Below are 26932 nucleotides of genomic sequence, written 5' to 3' on the forward strand. Positions count from 1 at the left end.
GATGTGGATTTTTCAAGTGGGGCTGTATAAGACACTTTTGTATAGTCAGAGTAATAAATACAATAGCTTGCAGTCAGCGCCAGGCTAAACAGGCTAAACAGGCTAAACAGACTGGTAACACCAGCATGTCGAACCATCAAAGACCAGCAAGAACTGGGCCAGACCATCTGGTTGAAGCTGGTCTCAGATGGTCCTGACCCAGTTCTTGCTGGTCTTTGATGGTTTGACATGCTGATGTAAGCAGCCTCTCAAACTGCACACATATATCTTTATGACTGTAGACTTACTGACTTATGTCCTTTCTTCCTCCTCCTCCTCCTCCTCCTCCCTCTCCTGTGAGGAGCAGGCAGCGCCCTCATGTGAGACAGCACAGAACTGTCACCTGTCTGGAACCTGAAGCCCATTTTTCTCTTGTGTTTGTTTTAAGTCAAGCAGCAGCTCACATTCTGAACAACATCAGCATAACAGTGGGAGCGTTTGGTTTTGCAAATATTGTTTTATTAATCCTTTTGTCAGTTTGTAATATATAAATTACTTTTAAAAACGTGAGAAGCAGATGCACCTACAAGAAGGACATGGTGTGAAAACACAGGAGTTATAGAAAACCTAGACTGTGTTCACAGGAGCCGTCTCAGCCATCCAATGTCCACTTTCCCACAATCCTCTCCTGCCTCCCCATACCGGATGTATCTGGTTTTCCTCAGTGACAGAGCGACTGTGGACAGGGCCTTTTATACTGTTTCAAAAAGTTCTGTGGGCATCGCCTTCCTCCATGTGCCAGCTCCTTCCTGTCTCTCCTGTGGCGCTCAGTCCATCCAGATCAGTGCAATGTCGGGGCGTCTCACAGCAGCCATAGCCCGGGGACTGGAGGGGGCGGGGCTAGGGGAAATGGGTGTGTTGGTGGACTAAGGCGTCTGGCGGCGTGTTCGCACCTCCTCCTCTTCCTCCTCCTCGTCGTCTCCTCCTCCCTCGTCCAAGCTCACATTTCGTTTGCCATGTCATCGTGCTCTCCTGCCGACAGGTCGCCGTTGGCACTGATTGTGGTGGTGTTGTCGTCTTGGTAACCGGGAGGCATGAAGGCCAGACAGTAGGGGTAGATCTTATGGCATGCAGCTCGGTAAGCCTCAGCAGCCTTCTGCTGGCCCTCACCCAGCTGCCCATCACGCAGAGCCTCCAGCACCTCAGTGCAGATCTGCAGCGCACACATACGCACACGCGCACACACACACACACACACACACACACACACACAAACAAACAAAGTTAGAGAATCTGAGTGAGGGTGGACATGTTGTAAACCAGAGACAGCTGAGGGGTGGACCATGAAGCAAGCTGGACAGTCAGGCTTCCTTTGTCTTAGCTCACTGAACAAACCCCAAAACAATCCAAACAGACTTCATGAAGGTGGTTATCAGCCTGCTGTTGACTCAGGCTTTCCTCTTTAACACTTTGAAACAAAGAGGGCAATGAGCAATGCAAGGAATTCTCCCAAAAATTAGCAAGAAAATAGTAAAAAGTACAAGAAAATTACGTTAAAGTGTGTTTAAAAAAAGAAAAAAAAGTAGGAGTAAAATACAAACAAGGCAAACAAAACTTGGAAAAGGGCCTACATTTTTGTCCAATTGCCCAATTTGCCTAATTTCTAGCAATTTCTGGAAAATTTCTCACAAAGTTGCTCACTGCCTTTATCCTCATGTTTTTTGAAAAAAAATATCACTCCAATTTGCTTCAGGCTCAAAGGATCAAGTACTTGTGAAAAGGGCCTGAAAGCAGTGCAAGAAAAGTAATGTCGCTACAGGTTTTAAAGGGTCAAAATTCTGAAAATTAATGAATATTTGATAATTATGATAAGGACTGATGTTGGTTAAAAGAAATAACTCAATGAACATAGAAAATCATCGTGACGTATAATATTTTTAAAGCGTGATTTTGAAAGACGCATGTTGTGCGCAGAGCGATAGAAGTGAGTGTACTATTGAAGTGGGCCCTAAGGTTAATAATATTGTGAGATTTTAATGTACAGTGCTCACTACGATTTTATAGACAGCTTCTTTTAGAGTCAGTGTGGACAAATGGACCAGAGAAAAAAGTATAATCATATATTAATAACTGAACAGTTTGATTGAGTAGCACTACCGGTGTAACATTACAGCTAATCACAGATGGATTATTGGTTTTTATCCAATTTCAGTGTGAAACTGGGAGCACAAAGTGGTCCAGAGCATGTTGGGTCAGCAGTATAAGTTACCACCTCTGACACTGAAAAATCTGTGGGTTCAACACACATCACTGAGCCAGTAACGCTGCTTCAAAGTTCACCCCTGTGATGTGTTATGTGTCATACTGTAGCTACTGATCACACACCTGAATGCTTCTCCCAGACAGAGACTCATCCAGGGCTGTCGCTATCTCACAGGCCATCTTATCAGAGGAGGGCTCCAGGTACACCATCATCTTAGCGGCTGGAACATTCAAACACAAACACACACTCATTACAGGATGACAATAAATCATAATTCCCTCTCTAATATCTATTTAATATTGCTGTGAAAATCTCAATCAAACAGCTGTATTTATTCAAGTATCTCACCAATAACTACTGTTTACACCATTATATTTAAAAAAATCATGATATTGCCATGTTTCCCACCCAATTAGAATCCATGTTTGGCAACAGCTGACAGAAAACTTGTGGTTTTGGTTTTGTTTTATTGTGTGTGTCCCTTTTTTTTCTGATTTTGTGGTCCCTGTCTGAATCTGGACATTTTTGTGGGTCCATGAACACAACATAGGTGGAACTCATCATGAGTCCTTTTTTTCACAGCAGCAGTTTGAGGAGTTTGAGTCGCGGGGTCAGTCGATCTGGTCAGAGATAATCAGATCAGATGGGTGGATGAGAGGAGCAGCTGCTACAAAGAGGCCAGTGAAAGAAAACTTTTAGAGCCAGCGCAGTGACAGGCTACTTTTACTTTCAGTGCGCCTGATGTTCTGCTGCTCCATCTGTGACAACAGTGCACTCTACACTCTGAGAGTGGGGTGCAACCAATATCTTAACAGAATCGATGTTCCAACAGCTCTCCTAATAACCAGTCCAGCTCCAAAAATTGAAAATCAAATCGTGGAATCAGATGCTTAGTGGCAGGCTGCCAAAAATAAACCAATGTGTGGGGAAATCCTGTATTGTTATTATCTATTTTCGCACAATCCTCATTTTCACTGAGCTCTTGAATGCATCATGATGTAACTCGATACACCAAATATGTTCAGTTGTACCTGGAATGACTTCATGTCATTAGTCTTGAGCTGTGATTTTTAGCCTGTGACATAACAGAAAAACATCAACTGCTGCCATCGGTGAATGTCATCTTCATTTGCTGATAGGCTGATGACAGTCAACAAGGCAAATAGTCACTGATGCTAATATGCAGCCGATGTATCGGTACACCCCCAGTCTGAATATTATGGACTTTATATTATGAGAGGAATGAGTGTGTGCGGTGCGTACCAGCCAGTCGGTGCGGGATGGAGTTTGAGTGTTGGCTCAGGTAGTTCTTGTTGAAACTCTGAGGGTTGCTCTCCCCGAACAGCCTAGAGATCTCCTGCTTCAGTACCGTCCTCACTGCCTCCGCCAAGTCTGCACTCTCACGCACTGCACACACACACACACACACACACACACACACACACACACACACACACACACACACAATGAAAGACTTGTTAGATGGACAGTTTGTGTTTTGGTCTTGCTAACCTCTGCTGCCACCATCCTGACTCAAAGCAGGGTCACACTTCACACTGCAGGAGGTTTCTGATGTTTGTTCAAAGTAGCATGTACAGCTGCTGCCTTCCCCTGTACGATGCAGCAAACGTCACTCTTAACATGAGCACAGTGAGGGTTTTACTCACCTCCTCTGAAGAAGCGCACCAGACACTGGTGCAGCCAGGGGTTGGAAGGCTCTATGGTTACAGCCCTCTTTATCGACTGAAGCATCAAAAGGTACTTCTCTGGAGAAATCAAGAAAAACAGACACAATGTTACACTCCAGATAAAAAATGATCTCAAAATCAATCAGTAATGCTTTTTTTTATCTCTGTTTAACAGCCGCTCCACGATTTCGCTACTGGTATTGTGATTGTTGTGACCTTAAATGCCTGATTTCACGACTGCTTTACTCTGACATTGCTGAAGAGAACCTCTGCACACTTCTCTGTTTTATTCTGAACTAACCCAGTGTGATTTGGTGATGTAGTACTTATTGTATAGTGTATATCTGTTATTGGTTTGTGTGTGTATGATGCTGCTGAGCTCAGCATGTCCTGATCCTTGTGATCGCAGCATCCTGGGACTGGCTTACAGATGGAACTGTTGACCTGAGTGTGTGAAACGTGGTGAGCTGCAGGCTGGCTGTCTGACTCTGACCTTTCCTGAAATAGATCTCAAAGGCCAGGAGGTGAGTCTCGATCTTGTTGCGCACCAGGTTCTTCAGAGGGATGAGGAACTTGACTGCTTCCTCCAGAGGATTCTCCACCTGTGCACATACAAGTCCACATCAGGGAACACTGCCCAGCTTACACTCAGGACACACCTCCTGCTGGATTACACTGAACAGATTCTGACTTCACCCCAAACGACCACTGCACACACAATCACACCACCATGTCTCATACTAGTAGATGTGGGAAAAAAGAGCCCACCTTGGCCAGTTTGTCTGGTATTAGCTCCTCCTTCGGCCCTCCTATCTCCTCATCATCATCCTCCTTCTTCTTCTTCTGGTTCTTTAGCTGTTTCTCCTTCTCTGCATTCTTCTTCTCCTCCTCTAACTGCGCCTTCTTCTGGGCTCGTCGCTGTTTGTTGCGCAGTTTCTTCAGCTCCTTGTCTGTCAGATTTTCTACACACAGCAAAACAGGAAACCTTTTTGTAATAACAGTGACACAGTACTATCACCAGACTGGTATTGTTCCACAAACTACAGCTCATTTTTCAAGGGGCCGTTCACAGAGCTGTGGAACCACAGGGACTAAAGTGGAAACTAAAAACACTCTTGTGTGTTTTTCAGTTTGTGTTTCCACTGCATCTGAGGATTAGGTCCATTTGAAGCATCGAATAAAGGTTTCAATACTCTTATTTCGCTGTACGAATACACCAGTACCAGCTGCTTTTTCTCTCTCTCTTATTGTTATGTGTTTTCAGATTCATTCAGCTGTTCTCTGTCACTACCCAAGAAACAATAAATCAATGTCATATTATAGCCTGATATATTAATATGTCCATAAAAATATTAACTTGTATGCACTCAATGTCCATTTTCCCTATGCTATTTACAACAGTATTAAATATTGATCATTTTCAAGGTATTATATGGACGTTAGACATCCGGTATCTTGACAAAACTATTTTTAACCAGTAACCAGTAATAATAATAACAAGTTTGAACAAGAACAAGTGAAATAAAAGTGAAAATGATGACAATGAAACAACTACAGATATATTTGCACTTCCCAAACATTTGTCTTAAGTGTTACTCTGTCATTTTTCACAAATTCTGCACAAAAATGTAAACATGATTTTGACATTTCCCATTTGAGAGGTACTATTGGACAGACACACAGACAGAGACACAGACAGAGACACAGACAGAGACAAAGACAGAGACAAAGACAGAGACAAAGACAGAGACAGAGACAGAGACAGAGACAAAGACAGAGACAAAGACACAGACAGAGAGAAAGACAGAGACAAAGACACAGACACACAGACACAGACACAGACACACAGACACAGACACAGACAAAGACAAAGACAAAGACAAAGACACAGACAGAGACACAGACAGAGACACAGACAGAGTCTGACCGGTGTCTGCCTGGCTCTCCTTGCTGTCGTCGGTCAGAGGCTTGTCGTGCAGGATCAGGTAGATCTGGATGGCGGTTCGAGCAGCTTTGTAGTAGAAGGGATGCTGCCGCAGGACGTCCTCCAGCTTTAGCAGGTCCACGTAGGAGCGCAGCGTCATCTTCCTCATACAGTAGGTGTGGAAGTCAAACTGGTCATCTGTGATCTCCACAAAATGCTGACGGAGGAGAGGAGGGGAGAGAAGAGAGAGAGGAATGAGCCTGCTGGTGTTTGGAGAAACACAGAGACACATGCTGACTGATGACTGTCTGGATTCATTAAAGTGTGACCCTCTAAACATTGAGGTCAGGACTTCATGCAGACTGATTGGCTGAGGATTTGGTGAGCTGTTTGTGGTCATTGTGGTTATTCTCAGTTTCTTTACATGCAGGGTTCAAACACATTTTTACCAATGAATTTACAGGACTTTCCCATGACTCCGAGGCAAATGTTAAAGACCATATAATAGCTTTAAAAAATTATTTAAGGATAAGGGGGGCACAGTGGCGTTGTGGTTAGCACTGTTGCCTGGTTCGAAACCCGGTTGGACCGGGGTTCAGTCCGTGGGCGGGGGGTTGGTGAGGTGGTGGGGGGTTTGAAACCAGTAGACCGGGTTTCTGTCTGGAGTTTGTCCGTGTGAGACATGCAGGTCAGGTAGATTTGTGACTCTAAATGGCATGACTGTGAGCATGTATGGTTGTCTGTCTATATGTGTTGGTTTGGCGACCTGTCCAGGGTGTACCCTGCCTTCGTCCAATGACAGCTGGGATTGGCTCCAGCCCCCCCAGCCCCTTACGAGGACAAGCGGTTGAAGAAAATGACTGACTGAGTGACTGACTTTGGCTCAGGGGAAGGCCCATACAACTTTAAATGGCTGTATTTCTAATGAATTTTATAGCATTTTTTAAAAGAGGACGTCTTCCAAACCCCTGGACTTTTTTGTAAACGAAATTCCTTTTTTAAAAAATGTTGGCAATTACTGAAGGAAAAAAAAATCCCATTTTTTTTATTTAAATGTTTTTGGCTATTTTTAAATAAACACTTTGGTATTTTTTTCCTTCAAAAAACTTTTGGGGATTTAAAAAAACATTTTGGATTTGGTGAAATAATTTCAACTTTTTTGTTAACTTGTGGTGATTTTTAAGGAAAACCTTTGGGGCATTTTTATTGACATTTTTAAAAAATATATATTTTGGCCATTTCTTCATCATGTTATTATCCAGGTTTGTACAAAAAAGTTTATAAAAGCATGCACATCCAGACAATGGAAGGCTAGGTGACAAAAGATCATACAAGAGAAGAAAAAACTAAGTCCACAAAATAGATTAGGCTCCAATGAATACTTTTAAGTATTTCGACCGAGGTATGGTTTTGAGCCTAATGCTCTCAATCAGCTGTGGTTCAGGCGGTGGAGCGGCTGCCAGCTAACTGCAAGATCGGTCATTTAATTCCCAGCTTCTCCAGTCTGCATGTCAAAATGACCTTGGGCAAGATACTGAACCCCAAATTACTCCCGATCGCTGTTCCACTGGTGTGTGAGTACAGGATAGCAGGCGGCCCCCTGTACAGTAGCCCTGGCCACCAGTGTGTGAATGTGTGTGTGAATGTACATTTCGATAATTGTTGACAGTTGCAGAAACGTACCCTCTCGATCTCGTGGCACTTCTTCAGAGCCTCTCCAAACTTGTTCATGGCCTTGTAGGCCAAGGCACACTCTGTCTGGAACCACATGCACTGCATCTCGTTCAGGTTCTCTACCGCAGACGTCCCCTCCTGAAAAACACACACGCACATGCACACGCACATTATTACACTGTAAGCCCTTTTCCACCAAATCAGCTCTGGCTCTTGAGCTGTTAGTTTCAGGATTCTTAGAACCTTGGTGCCATTAAGCGAACCTGCCTGCTTTTGCACTTTTTAAAGATTTTTTTTTTTTTGGGCATCTTTGCCTTAATGAGAGAGAGAGAGAGAGAGAGAGAGAGAGAGGAGAGAGAAAGAAAGAGAGAGAGAGAGAGAGAAGAGAGAGAGAGAGAGCGAGCAAGAGGGGATGACATGCAGCAAAAGGCCGCGTGCCAGAATCAAACCCGAGGCCGCTGTAGCAAGGACACTGCCTTCATTTATGGGGCGCCAGCTTTATGCACTCAGCCACCAGACATCCCCCTTTTTGCACTTTTTAATGACTTTTTAAAATTTCTTGTTTGTTATTGTTTTTCACTTTGCTTTTTTTAAAAAACTTATTTACATGTAATTTACTTAACTTTTTTATTATTAATTTCTTGTCAATTTTGGGGGCATTTCCGGTTTAGTTGCTTGTATTCTTCTTTCTTCTTCTTAGGTTTCAGAAGGTATCTTTTGTAGCACTTTCTTGAGGTGACTTTTTTTCTTATGTTCTTTTTTACTTTTGGGGTTTGTTTTGCTTATTTTCCATTACTTTACTTAATTTTTTTTCTTTTTTTGGGCCATTTCTTGTTAACTTACTGGCTGCCCTCCCATGTTTTTGATAGAAATCAAGCCAATTTGCTCAGGTTTCATAGGGTTAATATGTTGCACTGCATGTCTGAATGAGATGGATAATAATATGCATGTCTGATGTGATTTGTCGCATTAATTGTATACATTTTGGTTGGCTAAATGTTTTGTATTTTTGTATTTATGTGAAACTGTTGACGCACTTAACCATGAGACAAATATCAGGAATTTTTCTGACAAATTATTTATGGAAATGATCTCTCTGGGTGTGTATTCATGCAATCAGACCCACTGGGCCTTATTCAGTTTTTACACAATTATCCTAAACCTGTCTTAGCAGCAAGCCTCTCACAGAAAGTAATGACGGTTAGAGTTGAATTCAGGAAACAATGTGAACTGAACAACACTTGCCCTGACTTGCTTGTTTTGTCCTGATGACACACACAGTGTCAGTCACAAGGTTACTCAACACCACCACAGTAAAACAGAACCAATGCAGCAATGTCAGTGGTTGTATCGGGTACAGCCATTAGTGCTGTGTCATCACAGGGTCGTACTGTGAGAGAAATGAAGAGGGCGTGCTTTGATGTCCAGCTGATGTGACGGTCACAGAGATGGATGACATAACAGATTGTGGACAATGGACAGGTCAAAGAATTGTCTAAGGCTGGATTTACACTACAAGTCTTGATTCCCAATTTTGATTTGTTGCCTATATCCAATTTTTTCTTGACTGCCTGCCTCCATCTACTCTTAAAAGTGACTCAAATGCAACATCTGTATTTACACCTGTTTAAACTTTGCTTATGCTTGAATGTGCTTGAACTGAAATGTCCTCATAAATGTGTTTGTTTCAATATAAACTCTGTATTTTCGCATGTGTAGGCGCCAGACCAACGGCAGCTTGCAGTATCTGCATACCTGTGTTTACATGCTACCTGGAAGCCTCCCCTACGCAGCAGTTTTAAATCCCACAAAGGCACTTGTTGCTTGCTTCTGACTCCACAAGTCTTTCTCTGTGTGTGTCGCGGAGGCTTCTGGGTAGTAGGTAAAAACTGGCGTGCAGATTCTGCCAGCTCTCGTCGGTCTTGCATAAAGGTGCACACGTCAACGTGGCTCCCACACTAGGAGCTACAGGGTACAACAAGGCTAAAAACATGACACCACTGATTTTTTTCAAAACAACTTGGCACGTTGTAGCTTCATTACACTTGGATGACTTGGGGCGAGCAGTATGGAGACATTTTGTGGTTTTATTATGTATTTTTTAAACGTTTGAATTCTGGTCATTGTTTGGTTCCATCGTTTGGGAGATGAGTGAAGCGTCTTTTCACTGTGGACGTCCGGCAGTGTTTCGAGGACTATAAAAATTCACCTGATTTTCCATCAGTATGAGGGTTAGTAGATAATGACTGAATTTTCATTTCTGGCTGACCATCGTCGCATTTTCAATTTTGAACGACTTGCAATGGCAGGAAGTATCAGACCTGTCGGCTTAGACTACAGACTCATTTGCAGATATCCGAATCATATCTGATTTATTTCGATAGATAAATTTGGCCTGAAACCAAACTGAGAATATCTGATTTCTTAAACGTACATGATTCCACGTACAAATGCCACATGAGAGGAAAACAACAGCACTGGTCACTTGAACCACATAGTGTAAATCCAGCCTGTGCCAAAAAACTAAATACATCCCATTGCCAAAACTTTCGGTAAATTGGGCCATAATGTGACAGAGTGAAGTTTTATTTTATTTCACATTTTCATAAATCATCAAAATGTATTCAGATTAAAGCATTCACTTTTAAAGAGGAGTTGTTCGGTTGTGTATGTGCTTCTTCAGAGAGACCTCCACACTCAGGTTGCGGAGACAAACTTTAGGAGTCAAATATAAATTCAGTTGTAAAGAAAATAACACTTATGGAATGCTGAAATGACTTCTCACTCTGACTCTATGTGTCTTACCCGTGTAAACTTGGAGCACATTTCCTCTGCCTCTTTGATGAGGCTGGCCTTCAGCATGTACTTGGCACACTTGGAGTTGATGAAGCGGTCAGCCGTGTCCAGAGCCTGAGCTTCGTCCATCCACCGAGCTGCTTCCTTTATGTTGCCTGCATGCTGCAGCAAGCAAGAAAAAGATGTGAAAGAGTGAAGAAATCTTCATGATACAAAACTTTAATCATCCAAATTCCATCAAAGCCTCTGACATGATGTAAATGTGTTCAGCGGATACTAAACCTTGTAGATCTTGGCCTTGATGAGGAAGAGCTCGATGAGCGTGGGCGTGCTGTCAATGGCGGTGTTGATGTACTCCAGAGCGAGGCTGGGCTGGTCAATGAAGTCAAAGTGCTGGGCCAGGAAGTACTGCACCCACAACAGGGTGGTGGGGGGCTCCTCCTTCCCATCATCTGCACACATTTTACACAGCTCACAACAGGCTTGTGCCTTCTTTATGTGATTGCAATAGGATGGAGTCACTGATAAATCTAAACACACTGAGGCCAATGACAAAAAGCAACACTCACCGTTTTCACTAAACATTCGACAGCTTTTTAAACAGGTTTCATAGCCAACTACTAATTCTTCAATGATTGTAACCTGCATGAGGAGAAAAAAAAGGTCATTTGCTGGTTTATTTCACACAATGAACAACAAGATCTTTAACGTAGGAGCCCATGTTTTGAATGTCCCCATGCTCACCTTTTCTTTGTCACTGTAGAGCGATTTGAGGGTGGTGAAGACAGGTGGGCAGCCTTTGCTGAAGTTCATCCTCAGGTAGCTGTCCAGACATTCACGAAACTTCTCCCCTGGCCAGCACAACACACAGTAAAGGGACAGGAAAGTGAGATTTGAAGTGAGATGACAGTGATGTATCAGACTCAGTCCTACACACCGTAACCTACACAATAAAACAGAAATGGTCCCATCACTGCTCCAAGCGGTCCGTATCAAACCAAAGGCACAAACAGTGCCGTTAGTTTAGCTGTAGTCAATTTAATATGATTTTATGAGTTAGCCAAAAAACTAGACAGCAGAACAGAGGTCTCTGAAAACCTTTCAGTGGTCTCTTCTCTTTATATAACTCTGACTTATTCAGTGTCTCTTTCAAACTCAGTGCAGATGTATTTGGATCAGTGTTCCAATCGGAGCTGGAGGCAACAAACACCCGTGTCTACTGCAGAGTCATTTGACCCAGGGCCAAATGCTGATCGTAAACATTCCCATTGCATTATAAATCCAGATGTAACGGGTATTAGCATATTTTTTTGTGTAGTGGGAATGAAGATTTAGAGTCACTAATTAACCTGCAAGTTTATGTCCTGCATGAGAACCCGGAGAAAACCTACGCTGACACAAGGAGCACATGCAAACTCCACACAGATGCCTCCTAACTTTTTACAAGAAAAAAAAAAAAAAAAAAAAAAAAATAAAAATAAATTAATTTATAATTTAAATATATATATATATATATAGTATATACTGTATATACCAATAATCACAGTGCTATAATTATCTGTCCTGCCAACCCAAATCATGTGTTTGACATAGACTGTCAAAACTGTTAAGCTCCCATTTGCTCTAGCAGTTAATTCTGGTCTCATGTGTGGTCTGATAAACACAATGATTGGGGCAAGGAGGGGGGGCTGAGTGAATGCACCCAGGAAACTCTACAAAGAAATATGATTAAATAAATCAATCTATGGGAAACACTAGTGCTGTACACAGCTCGTGCATTTACCTGTGGTCATCTGATGGGAGGGGCTTAGGACAGAGAGGCAAGAGCTGCAGGTGGAGGGTGTATTTTCAAATTCTGCTGTTATTTGTTTTGCCTTTTCCTAATTTCTGCCTACCCAAGCTTTAAACAGTCACTGAGCTGAGTGCGCATGTCATTACCAGCCCTGTGCATTTTAGCTAGGTAGCACTCCACTTCATTTATTGTACATTTGGGGAGTAAATGGGATAATGACATTTGCTCACTAAGCAAACCACATCTTCTAATAAACACCATACATACAGTATACTGGGGAAAAAGCTGGCTGCACTGTGTTTACCTGTGAGGAAGTTCAGAGGCAGTCTTCGGGGAACCAGGCCTTTAGGAAACTTCACCCACGAGTCCTCATAAATCTTCTGACGATCCTCTACACTCCCTGGACAAATACACACACATTGTAAAGGGCAAAAAGTGATCAACAGTAAACTTAGCACCCCCCACTATTACTGCAGCAACAACAGACACCAAGTGACTGACATTTCCATTGGTTGCAAAGGAGTAGTTTACAGCTTTCCTTCAGTGATCAAAAGACAATTTGTAAACTATGACACTGATTCATCTCTGGCTGCATTCTTTCTGTGCAGGCTCCCTAGGACACACAGCTGTGGGCCTGAGGACAGTACTCACCTGGCTTTAAGGCGTTCTCCAGACCCTGGTAGTAGGCCCAGTTCTCAGGGTTCCTCTCCTGGAGTCTCCTGTAGACCTCAGAGGCCTCCTCAGGTCTCTCCAGCTTCAGCAGCAGCTCTCCTACTCACACAAACAAACAAACAAACAAACAAACAAACAAACACACACACACACACACACAAACACACACACACACACACACACACACACACACACACACACACACACACACACACACACACACACACAAAAGGCTTTTCTGTGGGTGAGGTACCTCAACAAAGCACAACATTTGTCAGTCTAAGTTATGAAGCGGCACAGAAACGTGAAGAGTGCACATCATCAGTTTTAAACTCCGTCACGATTTCTGTCACACACTCTGTTCAGAGAAAGCTGCACAGCTGACTTCATCTCTTCAGGAGCTCTGATCACTAAGTGAGCAGTTTGGTTGGGTGTGTGATGACAGCATTAACACACCTCTTGTCTCCTCCACAGCCAGTTTGTCACAGATCTGTTTCTCATAGTTGTTGAGGTGATCCAGAGCCTCCTTGTGCAGGCCAGCCTCCCTCAGAACCTGGTTCTGATACAGCAGCAGCTCACTGTACTCGTAGTCCACCTTGTCTGGAGATGTCTGGACAAAACAAACACGCACACACACAATAATGAGAGAACAAATTAAACAATGCACTCTACATTTAAAACCACTTTACAAATGAAAGAAGCATTTCACACTGATATAAAGAGGGTCCTCACACAGAGGCCCATCCCTGCAGCAGAATCACACTAATACTTTTGAAACTGGTGCTACAGAGAAAAAGGACTGTGGCAATCACTTTGGCTCAAAAGGTAGAAAACCTACAACTACCAGAATGCAACGCGCCTCATTAGACCAACAAACACTTCTGCTGGTGGGTGACATAATGTGGACTGGTCAGCTGTACCTGGGCAGGCAGTTAGCAGCACTCAATAACTGTGAGAAGATTTATACACACCACAATATCCTGGTTTCTTTGACAGTGCTACAGTTAGTATATTCCAGTTTCTAGTCAACAGGATAAGAGCTTCTCTGGGTTTCTGGAAATTGGATATGGTGTTTGCTTAAATGCTCTACTCCCAAAACCTGATCATAAACACTTTATTCACATCCATGTAAACACACTAATGGAGACTTTATGTGCCATTCTTGGAGTTTTTATGGACACTATACACATTCCATGCTCTTGGACAAGATGGCTCATGCTTTGTTTACACAAACGCAGATATTTAAAAAAAGGCATTCTCTCCTTCTTTAAAAAAAAGTGCACAGAATCTTCATGTGCAGAGTGAGCTGATGAGGTCACCATGTAAGATGTCCACATGGTAAAACACACACTAGAGTACTGACAAATCTGAATCTTACATGGTTTTAGTCATCTAAAACTCTGTTTGCGAGCAGACAAGAGGCCAAAGTGTAGAGGAGAATGTTCTCTGTACAGCTTTGGACAGGACACCTCACCACAACTGGATTTATTTCTGAAAATGTTGATCAAAGGACATGGAAGATAAAGACCTCCTAAGAGAGTGTAAGTCACGCTGAATGATATCAATATGTGTGTGTGTGGTTAGATTTGAACTGAAGGGGTTTGATTTCTGACATATATATATCACACAGTATCTTTTCCTCACATCTCTCCCTCTCCACCTCCCGCTGTGGAGGCTTTTCTCTCTCTCTTTTGGAATTTGAGTTAAATTAGCAAGAAGCATGGTGAATACTGTATTCTCCACCTCCCCATGTTAATCCAGTCTTTATGGCGCTTTAGTCTTTTTTATGTGGATCTCATGTTTGACTTTAGATATCTTTGATCTTTTAACACATGGATCAACATCAGTTTTCTTTAGAAATCACAAATAACACAAATAACCCATAAAATGAAAAAAACAAGTGAAAGGTGAAATGGAACTGACCAAACAATTAGGTGGAGTAAATAATTAGATATTATCAAAAACTAGGGAAAAATGTCTAGAAATACATATTTAAAATTCTTGTGAATATACATATATATATATATATATATATATATATATATTTATTTTTGTATGTATTTATTTTTATTTTAATATAAAAAATATAAAAAACAAGAAATGTGCAAAAAGTACAAGAAAATTACCTGAAAATTAGTCATTAAAAAAAATAATTCATTAATAAAATGAAAGCTATGAACAAACAAACAATCAAATGTGCTGGAAGAAGTGCTTTAAAATGTATAATAATTTTTTTATTTGCTAATTTACATGTAATTTCGTATGTCATTTTTGAGCCATTTCTTGTCAAGCTGTTAGAGTCCTTTCCATGTTTTTGATAGAAGTCAAGGCAATGTGTTCAAGTTTCAAAGGGTTAAAAAAGCTTCGGCCTACCTGTTGTGTTTTGCGGAACTCCTCGACAATCTTAGCAGCCATCTCAAAGTCCTCCAGCAGGTGATAGGCGACAGCGTACCCGATCCACGAGGCCCGCTGGGGCCGGACGCAGCTGCAGCAGCTGGTACCGCGTCTCCTGCAGAGGGACAACACAAAATTGCCTGATTACCCTGTCCACCATTGATCTGTCCTGGGTGTATTCCAGAAAGCTGGTTTAGTGTAAACTCTGGGTAAATTAACCCTGAGATGACCCAAAGCTCTTGTTCAGTGTCTGTGTGAAGCTAAGCTGCTGGTGGCAGGTTTTCTTCAACAAACCATGAGTTTGTCTCCGTCTCCTCCCTCTGACAGAGACACACATGCTGTTTCATTTCCTCATTCATTCAGTCTGGATCTGTCTTTTGTAAGACTTAAGACAGCTGTCAGTTTGTTGGAGCAATCCAACTAGAATGCACATAATGTGTCAGTTTAAATTTAAAAAATCAGTATGAAGCTTTAGATACGTAGGAAAAATAATACATTTCCCCCATAACTTGTGATATGATTGGTCGTACTAATTCCTAGAATATTTGAGATTATAGCCTACTCTGAGTGAGCAGGATGGTGGTACCGTTGAAAGATATGAACATGATCTTTTTATATATAGCCTGCATACAGTCTGAACGTGTTTGACAGCATTTCAGTTTAAATTTACTACATTTGTTTAAGTAGCTGAAATAAAGCCACAGCATATAATATTGTACTCAGGTGCAAATCACCAACCACATTATTACTGCATCCGCTTACAATCATGTCTCTATGTACTTGATTCATGTTTTTTAAATCTTCACCTGTGTCATCTTCAGCTGATGGTCCTGTGTTTTCTTCCTGTCAGATTAAAACTGAACAAATACACCAATGAACCAAAACATTAAAACCACTGACAGGTGAAGTGAATAACATTGCTCATCTCTTGACAATGCAACCCTCTGCTGGGAGACCTTTGGTTGTAGTATTCATGTGGATGCCACCTGAAACGCTCCACTAACCCAAAAAAGGGGCAGAACAAGTGCCCTTTCTCACAGCAGCAGCCCTCCCCGACAGCAGTGACCACCTGGCAGGAGAACGTCCACACACATATAAAAACTGCTCAGCAATGCCTCATGGAACGTGACAAAGAGCATAAGGTGTCGACCTCGCCTCTATATCACCCATTTTACACTCTGATGGCGCATATGTGGGACATGCTAGTGACCCACCTCGCAGCCCACAGGATCAAAAGGATCTGCCACCAACGCCCGGTGCCAGACATCCCAGGACACACACCGTGGTCCTGTGCTCATGCTTTGACAGGAAAGCCAGTCCAGGGAGCCCCAACTGTGGATCAGGGGCACCTCTGCGGTATAAAAACATCCCACAGATACTCAATCAGATTGGGATTCTAGAACATTTGAGGCCAGGTTGACAACATTGAGCATTTTTCTCATGTTCCTCAGTCCATTTTTGAGCAGTTTTTGCAGTGTGACATGGACCCACTGCATTCAAGAAGAGCTGTTGCCATGGGGGGGGGGGTTACTTGGCCTACATCAGTGGGGTGGCTGGACTCTGTCAGATGGCATCCACATGAATGCCAGGACCAAAGGTTTCCCAGCAGAACATTGTAACAAGATGATCAATTTCATTCACTTCATCTTTCAGTGGTTTTAATGTTTTGGCTGATGATGGGTGCATGTTTCAAATGTAGGCTAATAGAGAGTATGACCTACACCATGAAGTAATGGACAACACTGAATAAAACTTTGTCTTAACTAATGGACACTTTTCCCAGCTCTGACTTGGGTTCTTTGGTTTTTAAAATAAATGCACACGCTCCGCCTACACGACAAATGAATTATAATCTGGCGGTAAGTGTGGGATCAATTATGATGATTGTCCATTAATGATGGCTTTTTTTCATCCACTGAGCATGAGCTTAACTCAGAGTGAACAAACTCAGAGTTGATTGAACAAACTCTGATCAGCTGCTCTAAAACCAAAAACTCAAAGAGTTTTCCATCTCAGGGGTTTATCAGCTCAGGGTTTGTTAACGCTGCTTTCTGGACTGGACCCCTGGTCTGTCAGCCTCAGCCCATCTTCACCATATCCACTAAGGTTCCACCTGCACAGGAGGACAGGTGACTGCGTCCCTCCATCTGGCCTTTTATCTTGATAGTGTATTTTTACACCCATCTGTCTCAGGCGACCCTCACCCTGTATCCCTCCAGGTCTCTCATCTGGATCTGCAGCAGGGAGAGGTCTCGCAGGATCTGCAGGTTGTCCTTGTCCCACTTCAGAGCGTTGCGGTAACACTTGATGGCCTCGTCATACTTTTTATCGGAGCGCTGCAGCAGGCCGTACACATGCCAGCCTGGAGGAGGAGCCGGTTAAGGAAAAACAAACACACCCACACACACACACACACACACACACACACACACACACACACACACACACAAACACACACACACGGCTGAACAGACTGGGAGAAGTTAAAGTCTGGTTCACACACTCAACAAAGAGCAGCTAAGCGACACTAAATGCAGGTGACACTTGAAGGTGTCTGAGTGACTCCAGCAGCTGCACCGCTGAACTGACTGAAGGTCACACTGATGAAATGTGGGGGGCTGACGGGAGGATACAGACGTGACTCTTGAGGTCGTTGCGAAGGCCTCGTCTCACCAGCTCGTAGGCCTCCTCCTTCTTGCCCAGACAGTTGAGGGTTAACCCCTTCATGGCCAGCGTCTCTGGAGCACAAAGTGGAGGGGGACAGGAGTGAGACATTCAGGGATACGAGTCGTCAACAGTGACACTGACCGTTTTACACACAATTTATTCACATTAACACATGGAAAGTAGAGATGGAGGAAAAAAATCAGAAAAAAAATTGAAAAAAAACAAATTACCTAAACATTAGTTTTAAAAAACAGGGAAGGATGATTGAAAATTATCCAAATAGGGAAACATTTCCTAAAAAATATACTAATAATTACAATAATTTTATAATAAAATTATGTGACAGAAAAATTATTATAAAATATTTAAAAAATACTTTTTCCAGCACTGTTCAAAGGTCATTGTTTGTTATTTCTTTTTTTTCTTATTTTCAGGTGATTTTCTTGTAATTTTTACTCTTTAATCCTTTGAACCTTGAACAAACTGGTGTGATCCTTGAACAAACTGGTGCGATTTCTTTCAAAAACACGGGAGAAACACAATAAGCAACCTGGTAAGAGGGTCAGGTCATTTCTTCTTTACTTTTCCCATTTTTTCTGTATCTTTTTTTTTGCTTTTTTTTTAAAAAAAAAAAAAAAAAAAAGAATTTTCAGCTAATTTTCTTTTACTTTTTTCTCTAATTTCTTGCTAGTTTTGGAGCCATTTCTTCTTTTATAAATTTTACTGTGATGTCAATACCAAATCAACTATATCTGTAGCTGTTTTGTTGCTCACTACTGTCTTACCATGTTTTTGGAAAAAAAAAAGGGTTAAGGGATCCCCTTTCTATATAATGGTAAATGGACAGTACTTGTACTTATACAGGTGGTATAGTCCTTTTCTAGTCTTTTCGACCAATCAACACGCTTTTACAGGACATGTCACATTCACACAGTGGTGGCAGAGGCTACCGTACAAGGTGCCACTTACCGGGTACTAACCATTCATACGCATGCACACTCCGATGACGCAGCATCGGGAGCAATTTGAGGTTCAGTATCTTGCCCAAGGATACTTGGACATGTTGCCCGGAGGAGCCGAAGACTGAACCACTGACCTTCTGATTAGAGAACGACCCACTTTACCTCTGAGCCACAGCCGTGTGAACTGACAGCCCCTGACCGACAAAGCTAATGGATATTACATTTACATTTATTACTTTTCCTGTTATACTGAGGAATTTCTATACAATTCTCTGTATTATGTTGTTTTTTTTATCATAAATACTTAATGGGCTTTTTATGCACAAGTTTCTAATGCAAAATGCACAAGGCTATCTATATGATAGTTAAGGGTCTGTGAATATATACTGTGTTCAGGTCTACCCTGTGCCATGATCCTATAAGATTTTGTAAGTTCATATCTTCAATAATAATCTAACTTTAAAATATAATTACATTTACATTACATTTATACATTTATTTTACAATTACATTTAGTTTTATTCATAACAATTAATGAAATGTCAAAATATAGGCCTACTGTTTATGTTTTTTTAAAGTTTTCTTGACATGCATGTTTTGTGTGTGGCAGGCGCAGCAGCAGGATCACAACACACACACACTGAAATGGCATTCATCCTCTGCAAAAAAAAAATATCTGAATACCTAAATTGAAAACCGAGCACTTGCCAAAGTAACAAATACCTGAATAGCCAAATATTTGGGTGCAGCCCTAAATAAAACAGCACCTAAGTATGGTGATGGTAATCTCCAGGTAAGCATATCGTCCCAGCCCTCATGGACTGATTTACAGAACACTGCGCTTCACGTCTCAGGACTGAATCAGTTTGACAGGTCCACCTTTTCAAACCTGCCGCTGTTGCATCCTGAGGCTGTCTAAGCCTGAACCAATAAAAAGTGTGATGCAAAACAGAGGGCAAACATCACAAGAGGCACAGCGAGTCATTGGAGGATCACTGCTTATCATCAGTACACTGCATACAGCAGCTGATAACTACCGAGGCATTACAGTGGAAAAATGCAAACGATATGTCGAGGTCGTTTAGAAACAGTCGTGCCATGACATGGTTTAATCCCCAGAGAGGCAAGGCAAGGTTATGTTTATTTATATATTACCTTATCAAACACAAAGGGTATTCAAAGTGCTTGATCGACAGAAGATAAGAAAAATACAAAGATATTTTAAAAGAATAGAACAAATAACCTAAACAAAAGGACAGGCAGTTTTTTTTTTAAGTACAAACAACTTTAAAAACCACATTGATGAAATCAGCATAAAAACTGATGAATAAAAAGCTGTGGAAAAGCTTTGCTTTAAAAATGATTACAGTCGGGGCATATCTCGGTCCCCAGGGGAGCTGATTTGAACAGTGGGCAGCATGATGACTGAAAGCCGAGGACAAATGTTCCACTCAGAACATTTCTGGGTCACAGTTCTTTATAAAAACTCATTTGGAGATTCAGTTTGTCATGTTTTCAAAATATGTTTCAAATTTAAAATATCAGTGCTTGTATTTGGCTCAAAAATCCAGCTACAACCACAGCACTAACCTGTTGCACAGTTTCACACAGCGTGTCGAGCGTGTTGATTTTTGTTTCAGCAGGAATAGACTGCTGACAAACTGAATTATTATACTGACTCATTACCACTTTATAAAGCAGTTTAAAGTCTCTCTCTGTCACAGAGATGAGGAACCACACAGATGTTTGTTGTACCTCAACTTTCTTGCTTCCCTTTCAAAACAAAAGCCCTCTGACTGTGTCTCTGTGGACAGGATGCCGTCAGCTGCTGATACAATGTATTTTATTTTGAAACATTTACAGGATGGGGTTGTCAGCTGTGCAGGAGCTTGGACAACTTCATAAATGAGTGGAATATGTGATTATAAATATGAAAATACAGCACTCATATCAGCAGGCAGCGATATGCTTTAAGGCCCAGTTCAGGCTGGACTATTTTGATGCAGGAAGAATGTACAAGTTATAATTACTTCTGTTAGATAAAGTTATAGTGTTATTCAAACTGCACTAATTTTATTGTAAGATGTTTTGTTGGACTGCTAGATTTGAGGTTTGTTACTGTAACAAAAGAGCCTCTGTTTTGTTACTCCTCCTAAAAATGACTTGAATTTTACATTGTTTTATGTATTTTGCTGTTGGATTGCTAAATGTAGATTGCACTACATTCCTTTTACTTGAGTCGAACAAGATCTTGCATTCATTTTATTTTGGAGAGACTTTATATCAGACTGTAAAACACAGATTACCAGTTCAGACTGGGCTGTGTTTTGTTGGGGAATAAAGCCCTGCAGTGTATTTTAAAATGTTATTTTTGGTCAATTTGTTGTTATATTAATTGACTAACAAAAAAAATAATTGTTAGAACAATAAAAAAAAGAAATCGATAAATTAATAGATAAAAAAATAATCGTTAGGTGCAGCTCTATGCTATACAGTGTGATGCAGTGCAATACAGTGCGATACAGCACACCTTTTCGAGCATTGCTTTTATCGTTGCTTTTTTATTTCTGTCGATCATGTTGGCAGCAAATGAAGATATCTGCACCAAAGTTTGAAATGTATCTGAATTAACTTCAGTCTAAGGGCTTTCTGCCCAAAGGAGAACATAAGGCTTTTAAAGAAGGCGAGTTACTTCCTTTTATATCACTTGCAATGAGGAAGCAGCTTCTCATCCATCTTGAGCCTATACAGCTGCTCTGACGAAGTGTAACAGCCAACTCACTAGTGGTATAAACCATACACTAACAAACAAAGGACAATAACCATTATAAACCACCATGTTCTCAACAGACACATTATAAACACTGAAGGAACATGACATGTGCATTTTGAAACATAAAAACAGTAAATATAACTATAAACTACTCAGCCCAGCACTAGGCATGATGGAAATATGGGAGCTGCTACAGCAAGCTGGCGTCTAGCTGGAGAAAGATCGCCATGGAGCTGAAATATCTGCATTATCAGTATCTGCAAATATTGTGTAGGATGCTAACAAGCAAGCTTGTATTGCAAAATAGATATGATGCTAAGATGTAGTGTGGAAGCTACAACAATGATTTACTGTGTGTGTGTGTGTGTGTGTGTGTGTATATATATATATATATATATGTTGTGAACATGCTCACAGTGGTTCTGTCTCTGAGCAGCTGACAGGTAAGTAGTTTGTTTACGTGTCACAACAGAGCTCCGTTTTAAGGGATTCAGTGTGGACGGAGTGTATGCAATATAACGCCATGCTGTTCTGTAGTCTTTACACTTGCAGTTAGGACACGGTGTCAGACCCACTGGGACCCACCACAACCCAATCTGCAGCTCACTGGTAACTGCTGTTTGAATTATTCCATCTTTTTTGCCTTAGTGATCCAATTCGTCTGCTGTTACAGCAACCAGTGGGTCTCATTCATGATGTTAGTAGATCTGTGAATAAGTTTGCATGTAAATCATCTTAGCACTAAAAAGCTACAGCGGATTCTTGAATGCCACAGGACACTCAGATTTAATGGCAGGCATGTGTGTATGTTCATGAATGCTAATCAAGTGTAAATGGACAGCATGCTTCCACTAGTCAGCAATTAGCATACGCTCCTGCCCATGGACAGCCAGTGGGCACCATCTAAGGCAGGCATGTCAAACTGGTCCACAGGGGGGCCGGTGTGGCTGCAGGTTTTGTTTCCAACCAAGTAGCAGCACACCAGACTTGACTCATTTAATCAACTGATCTCCGTCTTCAGACAGTTTATTGGTCAAACTGTGTGCTCTTGGTTGGTTGGCACAAAAACCTGCAGCCACACCGGCCCCCCTGTGGACCAGTTTGACATGCCTGATCTAAGGAAATGATCATTACTATGGATAGGTGCATCCTGCTGACCTGAGAACATGCCGCAAACAAACAAAGAGAGAAGGAAAGAAAAAATCTTCTGACGCCGACATTGAAGTTATTTTGGGTAATGCGGAGTTAAGAAAAAAATGTTTATTTTCTTCTAGTAGTATTGGTGTGACGGATTCAGACCAGGCTGTGATTTCTCACTATTCCCTCAGGCTTGAATCGGATCAAGTTCTTGCTAACTTAACATTTATTTTATTTTATTTTTTCTATTTAATGGAACTGTTGTGAGCAGTCTTGTGCTTCAATGGCACTTAGGCAGGCGTTTTACTGGACTAAATCAAGAGGAAATAGAAAGAAAGAGGGAGAAGAGAGGCAGTTTTAGCCTCTGCCTCCCCAGCAGTGGGAAAGGTGTGCGTAACATGCAGCGAAGAGCGGTAACCATCATCAGTGCACTGCATCAGCAGGGATCACTGTGTGTACCAGACGTACCAAGAGGCGCTGCCTCTTCTGCCAAACCTGTCATGCACGAGCTGACAGACTGACAGAGGGAAGAGAAGGCGAAGTGGTGCAAGGAAACATACCAGCCCTAACCTTGTAACACATGTTTTAATATTAAAATTGTTTTATTTATTATATATAACATGTAATATAATATAAGCCTATTTTTAACAGTACAAATTCAGATTTTTAAATCAGGTTTGGGCCCAACAGAATCAGACAAACAGAACAAGTTTTAATTTCTAGTAAAAACAAGAAATATTTATGCGCATTCCTTATTTACACAAGAACCATGAGCATCAGAGGCACCTGTAGATTTTGTTAGTACCTATGAAAAGATGGTGGCTACTAACACACTGATGAATGCCAGAATACACATAAATTTCCTTTTTTGAATGGATTACTCATAAATTCATTCTCCTCACATTTTATGAATGAGACCCACTGTTAGTAATATTCTGATCTAATATTCCTTTTTTCTTTAAGTCGCTATTACCATCACTTCAGTTAAATGTGTGTATCTTTGAGGAGGCAGGCTGACGGTGTTTTTAAGCAAATCCAGAGACAAATTTACATACTGATCCATTTACTTCACACACTTTGTGTAAAAACCAGTAAATCCATCAGTCAATAGCAGCAAGAACAGGGTGGCAGTGAAGAGTAGTATTTCCTAATAGGTTGCTGTGTGGGGGGAAAGTCAAGTAATAGCTGGGTGCTTACCTCCATGTTCAGCAAACTTTGGGTTTCCCAGGATCTGTTTGCAGAACTTCAGGCCATTTCTGTACTGCTTGTGTTCGTAGCATCTCTGCAACAAAAGACAGAACAGACTTTACATCAGGCATCTGAGGCCAGCAGCCTGTCATTCTCCTGCTGCACTAATCCTCAGTGAAGCTGGGTTAAAGTGCACGAATATGACATTATTGTAAGTGCTGAGTGCAAACGCTGTGTTCCAGTGATCACTGGTCCTTCCTGCTAACAGCGAGCAAAGCATCACATACACCAAAACATTGTCTTCTTGGCAGTCCAGTCAGTGTGACATTGTTGCACTGAAGAAAACTTGAGAAAACAGCCTTGATGATGGAGGGCTGTGGGTGAAATGTGATCAGACAAGTGGCCACATGGATGCAACAGGCTTGGGTATCAAGAGCTCAAAGCCCCAACTCCAACAACAATATATACACTCAGGTTCTGAATGACAACAGGAAAGAACTCACTTACAATACCCAGCAGTAGTATTATTAGTGGTATACATTATTAGTATTAAACTATATTTGATAGCCACCATCAATAACTTAAAGGTCAGAAATGGCGCTCTTTTTCAAATTCATACTTTTGTTTTGGGTTTCTACTCGAACATGTTTACATGCTTTAATGGTCATAATACACATCTTTTTCACTCACAATGTTTGTCTAAATATACCTGTATTCACCTCTGTCTGAAACGCTCTGTTTTAGCGCCCGTCTCTTTAAGAGCCCCCTCCTGCAAAAAGCCCAGTCTGCTCTGCTTGCTCTGTGTTTCTGGGTCTTCCATATCTGCACTCTCCAGCAAGTAAAATAACTAACGGCACAGCAGTGGCACTTCCTACCGAAATTATATCGACGTATCTTTTACTGGACTTGCATTGTTAGGTTGCAGCTTGAGTCCATCTTTACTTCCTGTTAGTTGTCAGTCAAATACACTGAAAAACATTTCCAACAAGAAATACAAAGGGACCCATTTAGATTGTTGATGTTTCAAGTTCTAAATAGTCTACAGACAGAATCCCAATGATTATTTACAATAACTTTTGGGTAAAAAAAACCCACGTCACATATGTATAAAAAATAAAATAAAATAAAATAAAATAAAATAAAATAATGAGAAAAACAGTAATTTTATTCCACCAAAAGGCAGAGTTGCTGGTCTATTGCCGCCTAAATTAGCTATTGTGTAAGGTAAAGCAGAGCAAATATTCAAATATAGTGTACACTTAAACTGATACTGACTTTTTTAGGTGGTTAAAATACGTTTTGCTGCAGCCCCATCCACAGCAGTGCACTGCTTAGCTTACGTGCTGGTAGCTTTGGTGTGTCAAATGTGATAGCAAAGTAACAAACTACCTATCATAAGCACAGCAGCAATGTCACATAGGTCGCACCACCATGTTGAAGTCTTTACCTCATTATGTTACAGTTCCGGCTAGAAATGAGAACAGAAATGGACAAACTTGCCAATTTTACATATCTAAGCAATTCAAAACAACTGCCAGTTCTCTACCTGCAAATGCCTGTTGTTGTCAGCACAACATCATGGAGATTCAGTCTATATAGTATGTTTGTGACATCACAAATTCACATAAGTCCTCGCGATTTGTTTAAAGGCACAGTTTCTTAATTAAGACTGACTCCATTTCTCTGTGGATTAAGCTTTTTGATATTTTCAGTTTTTCTATAGCACCTTCATCTGCTTTGTAAAGCATTTTTTAATATATAGATTTTTAACGACAATTGACTTTTCACAATATGGGACTTTTAATATTTTCAAATAACATTTGACTGACAGTCTTACGCTTGATTACTATATGTTTACTATATGCCGATTTTAAACATCATAATGACTTATTACACGAGTCGAGGTCTTCCGTTCGTCTCATATTGTGAAGAAGCCAAAATAACTAAACCGTTAAATTTTTGCAATGACAGAATTAAATGCGGCTCGCGGTAACATTATGTGCTCAGACTGAGTTGCTCAAACTAACGACAAATATTTTGGCCGAATGTATAAGTAAAATGTTGAGAAACTTTACTGACTGCAGAGGAAAACGTTTCTAAAGTGGAACTTGTAACAGAAAAGCTAAAACGAAGTATGCAGCTAAGTTGTGTGTGGCTGTCATGTATCCAGCAGCTTTGTCATTGATATACTTTGGATATGTTGCAAGGCCAACGCATAGCTAGGATACCACACGACTGGCTGCTAGCTAACTGTGCCTTTTCCCTCAATTGCATGGTTACAATTACTTGTTATTGACTGAGACATGACAATTATAATGCGTTCGGTGTTGTGAATATTTTGGTTAATTCACAAGCGACTCCCTAGCTACTTGCTCTGACTGCTACAACTGACGGCTACTTGGCAACTAGCATTAGCCAGCAAGCTAACGCTATCTGAGGCATGAAGCCTACCAATATTCTCTTGAAGAGAGCATTCTCCTTCGGCGGTAGAGTGATTGTGGGCATTGTGTTGGCTTCCTATGCCTCTGTCGGTTCACACATGAATAGTATCCTCTTGGAGTCAGAGATCCTGGACTGTTTCAGTCTCTTCAGGCTCCTATCCCTCACGTGTTGAAGCCGAGGCCCCCTTCCGAGCAAAATGGCCGACGTGCTTCTCCTCCGGGTCAGGCTGCTCTCTGAGTCTGCGTGTCAAACACAGCCGAGCGGGGCCAAGCTGCTCCACCGGCCACATGCTGCTCTAACTAAACTGACATGACACGGTGTTGCATTAATTATACAAAAATAATGCATAAAAAACACTATATCCTATTTCATCAGTAGACTCCCGGGTCCAGTGCATCGGTTGTCTCGAACGTTGCAAACTAAACTCCACTGAAATTTCTACAAATTTAACACTCTTGCTTTTCCCAAATGATCACATTTGGTGTAATACTAATTATTTTTAGGCTGTAAAACATAGACACGTTAGCGAGCAACATTTCATTTCACTAATAGAGGCTCTGCCCTTTGATTCATTTTGTAAT

The 26932-nt window shown here is 41.3% G+C and overlaps 1 protein-coding gene across 1 annotated transcript; it reads right to left on the bottom strand.

Moving 5' to 3' along the window:
* Positions 1-734: 734 nt before the first annotated feature.
* LOC121948012 (N-alpha-acetyltransferase 15, NatA auxiliary subunit-like) lies at positions 735-26613 on the bottom strand. Its single transcript, XM_042493242.1, is given in 21 exon segments — positions 735-1192; positions 2365-2462; positions 3506-3649; positions 3910-4008; positions 4424-4532; positions 4699-4892; positions 5858-6071; positions 7538-7666; positions 10334-10486; positions 10607-10776; positions 10894-10966; positions 11069-11175; positions 12421-12516; positions 12768-12887; positions 13245-13398; positions 15162-15260; positions 15262-15297; positions 17387-17544; positions 17816-17920; positions 23919-24003; positions 26361-26613. Coding segments are annotated over 21 exon segments (2610 nt in total). The 5' UTR covers positions 26415-26613; the 3' UTR covers positions 735-979.
* Between the last annotated feature and the right edge of the window lie 319 nt (positions 26614-26932).

The sequence above is a fragment of the Plectropomus leopardus genome, chromosome 9 (genome assembly GCF_008729295.1).
Source record: "Plectropomus leopardus isolate mb chromosome 9, YSFRI_Pleo_2.0, whole genome shotgun sequence".
Classification (NCBI taxonomy): Eukaryota; Metazoa; Chordata; class Actinopteri; order Perciformes; family Serranidae; genus Plectropomus; species Plectropomus leopardus.